At 38.8% G+C, this 14,876-nt stretch overlaps 1 protein-coding gene across 5 annotated transcripts in view; it reads left to right on the top strand.

Annotated features, from left to right (window-relative positions):
- The window catches only part of NCKAP1 (NCK associated protein 1), a 115,341-nt gene extending 108,382 nt beyond the window's left edge, over positions 1–6,959 (top strand). For all 5 annotated transcript variants that reach the window (XM_048868890.2, XM_048868888.2, XM_048868887.2 and 2 more), the window contains 3 exons: positions 1,448–1,557; positions 5,357–5,446; positions 6,026–6,959. In XM_048868890.2, the coding sequence (XP_048724847.1) occupies positions 1,448–1,557; positions 5,357–5,446; positions 6,026–6,142 (317 nt within the window). In that variant the 3' untranslated portion in view covers positions 6,143–6,959. The remainder of the gene's footprint in view (positions 1–1,447; positions 1,558–5,356; positions 5,447–6,025) is intronic.
- The last annotated feature ends 7,917 nt before the right edge of the window (positions 6,960–14,876 follow it).

Below are 14,876 nucleotides of genomic sequence, written 5' to 3'. Positions count from 1 at the left end.
GATATAAGGGCTTCCTTTTCTTGGGTGACTACGTCTGAGTTAGTCAAAGCTAAAAGCAGGACACAACGCTTTTTAGATGGCTTTTGTCCCTTCTTTTATCACTTTTTCCCCTTCTGTGTTCTACAGTCCGGAAGTGTAGCATCTGGCTTTGGATGTAAGCTATATATTCAATCTCATTCGTGCTGTGCTCCTTTTAGTGTCATTAAACTCTGGCAAGATCCTGGATATGGCCATCTAAAAAGTTGAACTAGCTTCAGTTCCCAAGCCAAGGAAAAGAGAGGGAAAATGTTATCTCAAAAGTACAGACTTCAAGATATTCTGGCCATATCTGAGTGCCTGCCATTTGTTTATCCAAGACCAAGGGCTCCTTCTATGTCTCCTGGCAGAGAGTCAGACCCCAAGTAACCTTCATATTTGCTCCTGCTAACAGAAGACTGAGATCTTGACAGTTAGCCAAATCTCAAGCTAATTGCCAGAGATTAGTTTTTCCTTAAAACTTGGACCAGTCACCCACTGACAGATGAGCAGAGATCATTCATGCCAGTTTCACAGTCAGATTCTCCTTCCCTGTCTACCATACAGCCTCTTCACTTATTTCACTCAAGTCAGAGAAGAGGCAATCTCTCTTGGGTATGACATGCAAACTGTTCACTCCAAAAGCTGTTACTAGTGTTCACCCATCAGAGAATTACTGACAAAGTTTTAGAGGACAGTCTGTTTTACACCCTATCCTGGACCGGTCTCCTCTCCAGATGAGTGTAAAATCCAGATTTAGAATGGAGGTCCTTCCCCTGCTTTATTCAAGAGATCTCTTTTGCCCCACAACCACCACATGGAAAATGAATAAATCCTGTGCTCATTGAACCTGAAAGACACCTGTGTGTACATGTCCATATACCCAGCTAATTACAAAATCTTTCATTTTTACAGAATTGAAAGTATTTTTCCAAAACATAGCTGTTCCCTTCATTCCAAGAGTCTCTGGGATCTTTCCCAATCATAGCCCTTAGGAGGGAGGGGATTTGAATTTTTGATTATGTATATGATCTCCTGTTCAATCCATATACTATTTTAAACACCTGAAATCATCTCACCTTGTGATTTTTAATGACCCTTGCAATGGCTGCATAAGATGGGCCTCTGTTGTGATAAACCTCTGTTATTTTTAGTATGTTACATGCGACTTACCTGCAATATGGGAGTAAAATATAATAGTGCATTTCATTGTATTAATTCTAAACATGTTTCCTTTGTAAGCTTTTTACTGAATGTGGCCTGGAGATCCAAAGCACTCACCACAATTGCTAGCACATTTCAAGTTAGTTCACTGCAAAACCTTGACCCTGTTGCAGTTACGAATTATGTTCCTGTCAGCTAAAACATTCAAAGAATCATTTGGTTTTGAGAAGTGTTGCTGAAATAATAACATGTCTGTGTTTTTGTTTAGGGCACTGCAACAACATACATTGCCTGGCAAAAGCTATCAACCAGATTGCTGCAGCCCTATTTACCATCCACAAGGGAAGCATTGAAGACCGTCTTAAAGAATTTTTGGCTGTATGTACAATTTGATAACCAGGGTTGACTGCTACAAAAATCAGCCTAAAAAACCAAAGCAAAACCCTAAACCTCTGTTGCAACTCAGACTTAGCTTTTAGATGTACAGTGGTCACCATTAAAATCCTCAACATTTTGCCTTTGCAAACTGATATTACTGTGGTATTCCCCATGCATAGTATAGAGTGCTACATTAATCTTCGTTGCCATAACATTTATAAAGAATTTAATAGAAATGACTTCAATTGATCTGCAATATCCGTTTGCTTCTGAAATAACAATATATGTGTACTTTGTCTAGTATTGGTAGTTATTTTCCCTTTGGTCTTAAGCTAAAGAGAAGAAGGCTAAATTATCCGCAGTAGTGTTTTCACAGTTTTCATTTTCATTTGGAGAAAATCAGATATGGGGACACAATCAGTTGGTTAATCGTTAGAGCTAGGTGACATTTTTTGGGTGAATGGTTTACTCACCAAAAAATACCATTTCGGTGGATCTGAAACCATTTGCTAATTCAACTCAATAGTTCTGGTTGGAAAAAGGTTTTTCAGAGTCAGCAGAGTGAGTGTGTGCGTGCGCCCTGCCCCCCTTTATTAACTTTAGTCAAGTGCATAGGGCACTGGGATGCAGGAGACCCAGGTTTGAATCTCCACTCTGGAGCAGCGGCTTTAAATCAGATTTCCCGCCTCCCAGGTGAGCATCCTAACCACCAGGCTATAAGCTAATCTTTTTGCCTGATTCAGAGGAGGGATTTGAATCTACATCTCTTACCTCCCAGGTGGGTGCCTTAATAACTAGGCTATAGACTCATCGTCATCACTCTCTTTGGCCAGTGACTATTTAAAAATTTGTACAAAGTGGAGCAGTTTCAACAGGAGAGATTGAGAGCAACCTGCTCTAGAATAGCCTATAGCTTGAGGGAAAGACCTGACTTCAAGTCCCTGCTCTAGAGTGGGGATTCAAACCTGGGAGTTCCACATCCTGGGCAAAGCCTGTAACCTCTGGGCCAAAGGTTATAAAGGTACTCAGACGTATATGGGTGTATGTTTGCTGACCCTGAAATGGACTTTTCCAATTTGCTGACGTTTTTAGAACTAAACCTAATTATCTTCCTGACTTTTTCAGTTTGCTGGCCAAACCAAAAAATCAGTTATTTGCCCAGCTTTGTTAGTCCATAAGGATTTCTTGAAGATCTATCCTTTTTCTTAAACTTTGTGTCAAGAGTGGATAGTTGTACTTTATTCTTAAGAAGTTAATCTCTGATTTAGTGGTCTGCAGATACTTTCAAAATTCAGATTGAAAATGTAATTTTAAGGAACTAACTATTTTACTCTCATTTATATTTAAACTGGTTATAAATTGTCTTAATTTTGATACACAGAATGCAAATGAATAGTACAAAGACTTAGATGTGTATAGATTAAATGTGTGATATTACAAGAGGTGGTTAAACATCAGTCAGTTGATATGCTATTACATGAAAGTTAAACTTGAGCCTGAAACGCATGTAGCATTTTTGTAGTGTGTGTGTATATATACTGTAATTACGTGTGTGTGTGTATATATATATTAAAAATAGAGTACATGATCTTCTAGATTGTAATGCAAGATCGGAAACAGTTAAGTATAGTGTATGTGAAATCAATGTTTATATCCTTATGAAGCTCCAAGAGATTTTCCACAAGATATATTGTACTTTTAGTTTATTATATGTTAGTCTGTCATAACAAGTAACCTTAGCTGACTTGGTGTATCTCTTGGATTGTACTTTTGACATTGAAGTTCTGTTTGTGCAGTAGCCATTAGGTGGAGTATAGGGCTCTAGACAGCCAAGAAAACTTGTGTAAGAGAATTAGTGGTGCCTTCAGTGTGAACTGGAGATCCAGGTCATATCTGTGATATGTAATGTTTTGGCTTAGTATATCTAGATTAATCCGGAATGACCTGACTCGCCATCATGCTCAAAAATCTGTCTCCAACACTTATCTGCTTTAGGATCAGATCTTTGTAACTTGTCAAATACATAAATCTGTGGTTTATGGTTTTGGGTTTTAGCATACTTCATTGTGTTTTTAAAATAGAAATTTAACTTAAAAATTGGCTCTCAGTACTTCAGGGGTACATACGGTTAAAATAACAGACGGCCAAGTAGATAGTCTGGTCTAAATTTTCAAAAATAGCCAGTGATTTTGAGTGCCTTTGTTTTTGGGTGGCCAACTTTAAGAAATGTGGACAGAAATGACAACCTTACTTAGGCATATTAAACATATTTTTGTGTGAATGTGGGGAGGCGGGAATCTGTCTTTATCTTTAATAGTTAGAGAGGTATAGTAGGCAGTACTTTTTGCAAAATTCTCACTTCTGGTAATGCATTGTTACTTTATGGAAGGAAAAAAAGCATCTTAACCCATTGACCTCATGAGCGGATATTGTCTGCCGCAGCTGCTTGTAGCAAAACATGAAAAATGGTCATGTCAAATTGTATGTGCTTGACAAGCAAAGGAAAACAGTGCAGTTTCATGTGATATAAAAACATTTTTGCTGCAAGAATTTCATTTTTGATCATGTGATCTAGATGGTACATGTGTTTTCTTTGACTGCTCAGACTGTAATTAAAGTACTGTAGTCACTGACTTTACTTTATTCAACTTGGTGTCTTCCAATTTCTTATCTTTAAAGAATTTTTTTTTTCACCGTTAGCTTGAGAAGGCCTGGAGCTCAAGAAAATAAACTGTGGGAAATAATTATCTTCTGATAAAGGAATGTACTAGATAACCTAATTGCTCCTGCCCATTGAAATTAAATATGGGAATGTTCTAAAAGATTTTTTGAAATGTGAATACTATCACCTTAGATTAAAAATAGACTTCTTTTTTTTTTCTTTTGGCAAATTATTAAACTCTTTTTTTGTAAGGGACAGTGATTCAGTCTTCAGGAATATTTTAAAGTGAAAATTTCCAAATCAGAAATTTAGATTTGTGAGCAGATATTTAGGCATGGGGCTGTTGCTTCATTGGCATGTACTAATCTTGAAAATTCTGCTTCTGGAAGTTGAACAAATTTATTTCTTATTTGTGTATTCTACAGTTCATGACAATAAAGTTAACAGTTCATTTCTGATCAAAATATTTTGTTGAAGTCTGTGACCCTGATCCTGCAAAGACTTAAGCGGGGGCTTTGATTCTTGCTGTATCTGGGCCTTTATCGCAGAAACAAGTAGTTTGGTTTGCCTACACTTTAACCTGCCATTGTCATAAAATAATAATGTATGCATTTCTTTAATTATATGTAGTATTAGAATTTGAGCATTTGATACTTTTTTTTCTCTCTCCACCACATCAGGACCAGGATATGGAATGATAAATTTTAAAAAAATTATTTGTATTGATCATGCAAGAAGAGTAAGTAAACGTGCATACATATTGGAAGGAAAAAATTGGTCAGTGACAAAACTGCTGACTTCATGAAAGCGAGGATTTCACCTGGAAATTCTGTGCAATAATCTTGTTTTTTCTCCCCTCAAATACGCATGTCAAGCACTGCTAATCAGATTTGATTTCTACAAAAAAGGCACATGCCTAGCAGAGCAAAACACAATATGCAGAAAGCATGCTTGTAATGTAGTCATGGTACTTCCTTTCCATTATGTATTCTGTTGTACTAATAACTACACTGGTTAGGGAGATTAGTTAAAAGAAACTTAACAAAAGTAGCAAAAATTGATCAACTTAAAGTAGAGCACAAAAATGATATGATATATATTTTAAAATGTTTATCGTTTTTTAATAATTTTTTGTAGCTTGCATCATCTAGTCTACTGAAAATTGGTCAGGAGACGGACAAAACTACTACAAGGAACAGAGAATCTGTTTATTTACTGCTAGACATGGTAAGTTCTCATGCTCGTTGTTATTCCTAACAACAAAGGCCTTTTTGACAGACACCCTTGCTGTTGTAACTCATCAACCAATAGAAATACTTTTTGACATCATGACAATAGAATGACATGAAGAACTGAAGTCCTTTTGATTTTTTTTCTCCCGTCCCTCTGCACAATTCTTTTACTATTGAGTATTATCTTTCTCTGTGTTGTCAACAAATGCCAGAAAAAGTTATAGTAGTATTCAAGTAATTTTCACAATTGATTAACGGATACAGCTCTATATTGATGTCACATTAAATTAGTGCAAATTAAACTGTGAGGATAACCCATGAGACATCTGCTCTGAGCATTTATTTTAGTGTCACAAGCCTGTTTGAAATATTTGCAACTAGCTTTAAAAAGCTTTGTACGTTTGCTTAAACGTTGTACTTGAAAGGACTGTGGGATGAACACGCTGCAGTATTTCCCTTTTCAGCCGAAGAAATATAAATGCTGTTGTGGCGCAGGCTGGTATTAATCAAATGATGTAGATGATTCTCATCATTGAACATTAGAGAATCTTGATACATCTTTGGTGTTTTTCAGATTGTGCAGGAGTCTCCGTTCCTGACCATGGATCTTTTGGAGTCTTGTTTCCCTTATGTCTTGCTGAGAAATGCATACCATGCTGTCTACAAACAAAGTGTCACAGCCTCTACATAAATATCGACTGACTGAAGACTTAGCACGCATCTATGTTGCCTCAGTTTTACCTGTAAACTGTGGAGCTATTTTACTTTATGGCCTGGCCAACAGTTTTGTGGATTATAAACTTTCTTCCATAAGGTTGTATTTCTGATCCGTGGTTTCTTAATATGGTTGTACTACAATATGAGCTTGGTTGATTTTAGGTTGCACACTCATGGAAAATACTCCTTTTTTTATTTTTAGAGTATCGGTTATCTTTAAAAGAAAAACACTACTTCTGCTATGTTTTTGATATTTGATCATGCAAAACCATAATTGCTTGTTTATTTCCAAGAAGAAAAATGTATTTAGTGATTATTTTAGATAGTGTTCTAGTTTTCCTCTGTGTGTAAATTATTTCATATAGGGAAAGTTATAATCTGTACCTATTGTTCTTATTGAAAACAAGAATTGGATGTGCATTTCTGTGAAGTAATTACAACATTTCTACTTTCCTTTATTTTGAAACATTCACTAATCTAAGTACTAGGACACTAAATAACATTAAAAATGTTCTAGGACTGCTTATCCTTAGACAGCAATCCTCTCCCGATCTTCTTAAACAGAGGCAAAGTGATGTTTGTATAAAGCAAAGTGGGAAAAAATTTTAGACTAACTTCCATGGTGCCCTGTTGGCATTAACACTACCATTGTACCCTGCTGTATAATAAACGTTCTTACACATTTATCAGGTGTTGATAAAAAAACGTTAGCCCTTAACCACTTTTTATATGTTTTAAATTTTTGAAATTCCAGTGTACCTTCCATAACATACAATAAACACTAGACTGTATTACATGTTGGTGAATTATTTTTAATGTAAAATTACAATTAAAATCTTAATTTATCCTAGCACAGCAAGTTTTAACACGGATCTTGTGCATTGCTCTGCCATTCTCAATTGATTAAATATCATCCCTTCGCTTGGAAGGATTAAGACTTCTTAATATTCAGCTCTGTGTAGAGCTCTACGGTAGAGTAGATAACCTATAAAAACTTCAGAGGAAGGAATTTTTAAAAACACCCGGAACCTCAGTTGAATGCCACTGACCTTCAACTTTTCATTTTACACGGTACAACAAGAAAAGTGTATCTCTGGTGCATACCAACACCAGTTGCATCTATAGAGGGAAAGAAAGAGTAAAAATTAAAATAATTGTAGAATTTAAGAGAATGCTGCTAAAACCATGACATCAAACATTACTGAACAAGACAGATATATAATAGATCTGTTTTTGTCAGTCATGCAAATTGGCATGCAGGATAGAGTTGGCTCATTTAGTCTGAAAGCTGACCAGATGGTTTGCTCTTTGATCAGCACCATAAAGGTTGTGGTTCTCAACAGCTCTGACTCTGGACATTGTATAGGGCCCCTGTTCTTGGACACAACTTATGAACACACTGATAACTTTTGCTGTGATCAAAGAGCTGTTGTGTGCTCATCGGTTACAATGGTTTCTTCTGTCTAAAGGAAAACAAGCCAATGGGGTGAAATAGAAATAATGAGGAGGTCGCTCATTACATCCATATTGATTACTTATTCAATCTATTTTTAAAAGTAGGGAAATAAAAATGTTGCTTTTTATATTGCTTATATAGTATCATAATGTTAGATAAATTAATTGGTTTATGAAGAAGTTAGATGGGAGATCTGATGCAACTTATTGGTTAAATACCCTAGTTTTAAGACATCAAAATTCTGTGTTCTAATATTAATTTAAATAGCTCTTGGTTGAAGTACAGTATGTTTGTGGTAAAAGGGCTCCCATCTTTCAATTGACAACAGGTCCTGCATGTCTCAAGCTTTGCTGTCAAAATCTGCTAAGGAAGTAGCCTAGCTGTGTATGGGGTGGTGGGGGAGGGGAATTTTGCATGTTTAATGGTTGCTTTGATAATTAGTCAATTCTCTACTGGTCTTTTGGCAACTTATCTGTGTTGATGGTATTTTAAATCCTAACATTCACTAGTCCTAACTACTGCACATGTCCCTTCTCCAGTGTAAACAGAGGTAGCTGAATTTTCCTGCCAAGAAGTCATACCTGGTTTGGCCACACCCTTTCTAGCGGCTCTCCTACACACCTGCCAGCTGCAAATGCTCAGACATAAAATTACTGAAAATTTTAATTTTTTTTGGCAGGTAACAAGCTTGCATTCTGTGCTAGACTTGCCAACGTCTGACCCTCGGGGCAGTATTCTGGTGTTTACAGCTTGACTGTGACTCTTGATGGAGCACTCTCTATGAGCACACCTCCCTCACCACACTGCCTCAGTACCTCACAAACCCAGCAAGGCAGCATTATTAGTCCAAGACTGGAAGGCTCGCCACATGTAAGACCACTTTCCCAACCACTGCTGAGAATAAGTAAACACTGAAAGCATGCTCCCCTGCCCACTGAACTTCGCAATGTGAAGGAAAGGGGACTTGGGCATGAAGGAGCATCATCCCATCACTGCACCCTGAATACTTCAACAGAATGCAAGGAATGTGCTGAACAGACATCAAGTGGGACAGAGTACCACAAAGGAACAAAGCAAAAACCTCTTCCTACCAAAGAAAATATGTTCAAAAGACCTTCCCATATTATTAGTTAGACCAACATTAGGGAGGATGATCCTGAAAATAAGGAAGGAAACGTAATCAATTGTCGTCATTACATCACAATGGCCCAACCACCAAAGAAATTCTAGATAGCAATGGCAATAAAAACGCCATTATTTCCGCCACTCAGACATGAACATAGCCAAGGATGACTCCTGCTTCAAGAAATAGAATGGTTCAGCTGGATAGTTTGGAAATTGAAAGGAAAGTGTTGGCTGAAAGAGATGATTTAAGCAGTGGCAGTAAATGTGATTTCATCTAAATGCCCTTCATCTAAAAAAATATTTTTGCCACAAGTTAGGCCTTTGATGTAAGGAAAGAGGCTTCAATTGCAGGAGACCAAGTATTCAACACTACTAGAATTACTCTAGGATGGTCTAGCACTCTAGTCCTTGGGCCAACCAGATGTGTGTCCTACAACAAATACTCTCTGCAAGAACTGCATAAATTCTAATCAATTATTCCCCCGGCCAGATTTCTAAAAACAGAATAGGCACATCGAAGGTTGATAAATGAGTTCTGGTGCTTCAAGCTGTTACAATCACATTTGAGTCCATGACTGCAACTTCTTTGTTTCAAAGCATGTGTGACAATCGTGTGTGCAACATAAGCTGTCTATACACAAACTGTCGTGGATGGCTCCAAACTCCACGGCCTTTTATAAACAAGGTAAATTGCTCTTTCAATGCAAACAACCTTCTTTGACAAATCGTGGCACAAAGTCAGCAATGTTAATGCAGCTGAATTGCACAGCGGCTATGAGATTTTCTGTTCATGTTTTTATTCAGTGCAAAGGGACTAAACCTCCAAAGTATTCTCTGGCAAGGGGGATTAAATGCTGCATCAGAGACTCTTACATGGCCTGTAGCCAGACTGTTCCAGAAGGCACACTCAAGAACCGCAGGTGCATCCTGGGTGAAAACGTTACTGGCTATGTCTAAGGAGAGAGGTCTGTAAAGCCCCAACAATGGTTTTTTGCTATAATTCATGTCTATTACACTTAATAAATGATCTGCCATGGTGATTCCTTTGGCAGGCTTTTTAAAGCAGTAAGACTGTTTTATTTTAATTACCCTTGTGCTTCATCCCTCCCTATGGGTCTTTACATGCTTGTTATTTCTGAATAGGCAGGACTAAGGGAGCAGTTATGATTTTGAATAGAAAATATATTCCCCAGTCACTCCTCTATAAAATCTATTGTCACTCTTCTATCCCAACCACCTGGCTTTTGCTTACTGAACCACATTTAAGGAAGTGGAGGATGGTGTGACTCATACAGGTACATGAATCATGGCCAATGCTGAAACTGTTTTAGCCTAGTCTATGGCCTAGTATACTGCACTTGAACGCAGGAGACTTGGATTCCATTTCCTGCTCTGCCACTGGTTTGCTAGGTGACCTTGGGTGAGTCTCTTTCTTTCCTGTGCCTCAGATTCCCCAATTGTAAAAGGGGGATCATTTTATTCCCTCTGAGATCTATGGCTGAAAAGTGCTCCAGAAGTTAGGTATTACACAAGTTCTTATACTGCCCTCAACCTTATAGTATCTAAGTGCTTTCCAGTAATTTTTAAGCAATTTTAGGAGCATCTGCCTCATGTGGTTAGTTCGTTCTTTCTTCTCCCCAAGGGAGAGAATTGTGCGTGCAATGTAGTGTTTTGCTTTGGTGGGGTATTTTTTATATGTACATGTACATGTTGCTACGTGTTTGTTAGAGAAGGCAGTTCAGAGTACCACAGGCTAGCTTTACCCTTGTGTTAGTCTACATCTACTCTGTACACCACTTTTGGCAGCATGTAGGGTATGTGTAGCTGCATGCCACACTGAAAAGCAGGCTTCGTCCATGCTTCAGTGTGTAGCTACATGGATCAGTGAAAGGCACTGGCAGGAGGCGAGGCAGTGGGGAAAGGCTTCACAGCAATTCCCTGCTGTTGGAGCCTTTCACTGTGGCAAGGAAAGGCTAAGACTTTCCCCCTGCCAGGATTGTTACCTGCAGTGGGGAATGGCTCCAGCGGTGGAGAGCTGCTGGAGTCTTTTCCTCACTGAGGAAAGGCTCTAGCTTCAGGGAGCCTTTCCACACTGCCAGGGCTGGAACCATCCCCTGATGCTAGTCTTTTCCTGCAGAGGGGAAAGGGTCCAGCAGCTAGGAAGCAGCAGGACACCACACTGCTAAAAATAGTGCAGACTTGAAGGCATGGCTTGGGCAAGTGGAGAACCTTGCAGATATGTACTCAGGTACTGAGACCTTGAACTTGAGCCAATAATCCATGGGAAGCCAGTGTAGAGAGCAGAGAACCGGGTAGTCTGTTTAGCTCTGCTGGGGTATAGCAATGTTACTTTAAAATATAAATTTACTTTACTTCTGTTGAAGAAATTAACACATAATGTGTTTACAAAACCATGGAAAAGCGAGAAGAGGAAAGACAGGAATGTCTGTATTTCAAAGGCGTGCCTGCCATCTTGCAGTGTGTACTGTAAATACACCTTATGCTAGCTTGACATGAGAATTAAGAGAAACATAAGAACTTTTTTGTGAGGAGTAGTGTGTGTTTGAAAGGTGAGATCATGGAAGGCTTAGTGGTGGAAGAGAGGAGTAGCTAGGAGGGATCCAGATCTCCACAAGGTTTGGACCCATCTCATTATGGTGCTCCCTAGGTAGGCACCACTTTGGTGTGAAGATGTCTTACAACACTTTGGAGAATTAGTCTAGATTGCCGCCTCTTGACCTTAGCAATCGCATCTGCAGTCCTAATGGAGAATATTTATAGTTTTCATGCCATAGTGGGAAAGAGGTTTTTTTCCAGTGTTTTTAGGTTTATATATGAGAAAAAAGCTGAGAACACACATTTCTGAAGTATAATGGTTGGGAGCTGTGCTTGTCAAGACCAAGTAGGCAACTCTGTGGGATGTTAATATGGATCTAGTATGGTCATTACCCAGAAACATGAAGATGGCTTATCCTGTTTGGAACACAATTCCATTTCTCTCCTTGAAATGCAAGTTGCTGTCAGCCATGTTTAGTGATACCCTCCACACAACCATCTGCCCTTTTTAATCAGGATTAATTAAAGGGTATTTGGCATCATGTCAAATGTGTTTAACTTAATTCATCGTTTCCACAAATTCATCCTCCCAGAGTTCTTAAGTACGAGACACTCCGACTGTTCCTCTCTGGTTGACATGAAACCAACCCCCCGATTATCAGTTCACTTTTCAGGGGACAGACCACAGTTTGCACACCAGAGACCTGCTTGGGAAAAGTATAGGCAAAACGTTTATTTAATAGAAAAGCCAGAGATTCAAAGATGAAACAGGGAAAGCAAATGTATAAGTTACATAGTAAATACACATAAAGACGCAATTTCAGGTGTTACGTTTCTATAATAGATAAAATTCCTTTTCTAACACAAGTTATTGCCTTAAAACAGTTTCTCAGTGCACCCCCTGGCTATTGGAGGGATCCAGGATTCACAGACGGCCTCCTGCCTCAAGACTGTCTGTCAAGTACTGGATTAAAAACCTTCATCTCAAGCCTGTTTTTAAAAGACTCCACCCCCCACCCCACCCCCGGTCTCATTGTGATGGATGTTTATTAAAAGTGGGGGAAATTCCCTCTTGACTAGATAGCTGGGATGTCTCAATGTCTTTCTGTTAACTGTAATGGTCCATTGGCGGAGTGATAGCTCAGTGGTTTGAGCATTGGCCTGCTAAACCCAGGGTTGTGAGTTCAATCCTTGAGGGAGCCAGTTAGGAATCTGCAGCAAAAATTGGGGATTGGTCCTGCTTTGAGCAGGGGGTTGGACTAGATGATCTCCTGAGGTCCCTTCCAACTCTGATATTCTATGATCATGGTCTTTTCCTGGGCTGGACAATCAGTATTTACTTGAAGCTCCTTTCATTGAACAGCTGACTTGGGAGGTGCCACTCCCTGCTTAACTGCTCACCATCCTGCTATGAGATGTAGTTGAAGTTGTGGTACAGGTTATGAGTCCAGTTTTCTATATACACAAATACATAGATTCATAATCATAGTTTGTATACCAGTGACACTCAGGCTGAAGCGTGTGAGCTGTAAGTGGTTCTTTAATGTATCTGCGGCTCTTTGCAGCACATATTAAAACATTGTGTGATTTAACTATTAACTAATCTTCATTATTATCCAATTAGGATGCCTTTGCTAGGTTGTTAACCAATTGTTGACTACTTGGTCAGTCATTTTGCGGTGAGAAATTTTATAAATATAAATGAAACAATGAATTCACATTACAGTGGCTATTTTGGGTAATGTTGATTACTAATTTGTCTCCTGAACCACTGATTATCGCTGCTGTATACATTGCTCATAATGACCATCAAGTGGAGAACATTATAAACCTTCATATAAGAGCTTAGACAATACACTTCTATCATACAGTATTGTAATCAGTTAGTTTAACTGCTCATTCTTGAGGTTTGAACCTTCTGCTTGCTCTTTGGGGTATCTGGACCTGCATTGTCACAGCAGTATACTAGTTTGCCTTCCAGTACAAAGATTATAGCAGCAGAAGTTTGCATAATAGCCATTTGAAGCTCATCTCATATTTTTTGTAGTATAGTATAACGTTGTCAGAATCCATTTGATGCTGAAAGCCATGTCTTACACTCACTTGCACCAGCTGATCTCCTTTGACTTCAGTGAAGCATTTGATCCACATGAGCTGAGGATCAGGCCCAGAGTTTGGTAAGATGGTCACCAGATCTTTCTGAGTTCCTTGAACACTCCAATTAAGCACCAGGTTAGAATCATCCAAAACTGTAAATTTATGCAGAAGGATTAATCATGACTGGTGTGTAGAAAGTAATAAGGAAGTGTTATTTACTCCTCATAACACACAAACTAGGGGTCACCACATGAAATTAATAGGCAGCAGGTTTTAAACAAACAAAAGGAAATATTTCTTCACACAACGCACAGTTAATCTGTGGAACTCTTCGTCAGAGGATGTTGTGAAGGCCAAACCATTAATGGGGTTTAAAAAAGAACTAGATAAATTTATGGAGGATCGGTCCATCAATGGCTATAAGCCAGGATGAGCAGGGATGGTGACCCTAGCCTCTGCCAGAAGCTGGGAATGGGTGACAGAGGATGATCACTTGATTACCTGTTCTGTTCATTCCCTCTGGGGCACCTGACACTGGCCACTGTCAAAAGACAGGATACTGGGCTAGATGGACCTTTGAGCTGACCCAGTATGGGTGTTCTTATATTATGTTTAAGGAAGAAAAGAGAAATCACCTACCAGTATCCTTAAGGTATCATTCTTTAACAGTCTACGGCACAAGTTTCTCCATTCTGACCATTTGCTATAAAACTCATCTTGGACAGGTGGGATTGGAACTGAGAATAGTGACTCCAAGCATCAACCTTTAGATCAGGGGTTCTCAAACTGGGGGTCGGGACCCCTGAGGGGGTTGTGAGGTTATTACGGGGGGGGGGGTCACAAGCTGTCAGCCTCCACCCCAACCCTGCTTTGCCTCCAGTATTTATAATGGTGTTTATAAATTAAAAACACTTTTTTTATATATTTAGGTGGGTCGCACGCAGAGGCTTGCTATGTGAAACGGGTCACCGGTAGAAAAGTTTGAGAATTATTGCTTTAGATCATAATTTTATGGTTAGGTGTTTGTACCTCAGTTTTAATTTAACTGAAATGAACTACTCCTGCATCTGTAGGCTGCTGATGTATCAAATCCTAAACTAGGAGGCAAAGTAAAATTAAAAATGACTATCACTGCCAAGTAACTGTTATATTACAGTCTAAATTATTTGAACCCAGTAGAATCGGGGGCATTGAGAGCACTGGCAGTTACCAGAAGCACTGGAGCTGAGGTGGGAAGCAGACAAACCCACAGGGAGAAGGCAGTCAAGGAAAAGTAGTAATCAAAAATCCTGTGGTGGAATTTTACAGCTTGAGGAAAATTATATTTTTATAAAGCTTTATCCTAATGACTCCAGCACAATGATGATTGACAGTATTGAGGACAGAGGCCTGGATCGTTGTATGTTAGGTTAGGTTTTAAGGTGTAGATTAATTATATAGATAAGTAGTTTTAAGTCATGAACCTTGATCAGGT

The sequence above is a fragment of the Caretta caretta genome, chromosome 11 (genome assembly GCF_965140235.1).
Source record: "Caretta caretta isolate rCarCar2 chromosome 11, rCarCar1.hap1, whole genome shotgun sequence".
Taxonomy (NCBI): domain Eukaryota; kingdom Metazoa; phylum Chordata; order Testudines; family Cheloniidae; genus Caretta; species Caretta caretta.
This window is presented reverse-complemented; position numbering and strand designations above follow the sequence as displayed.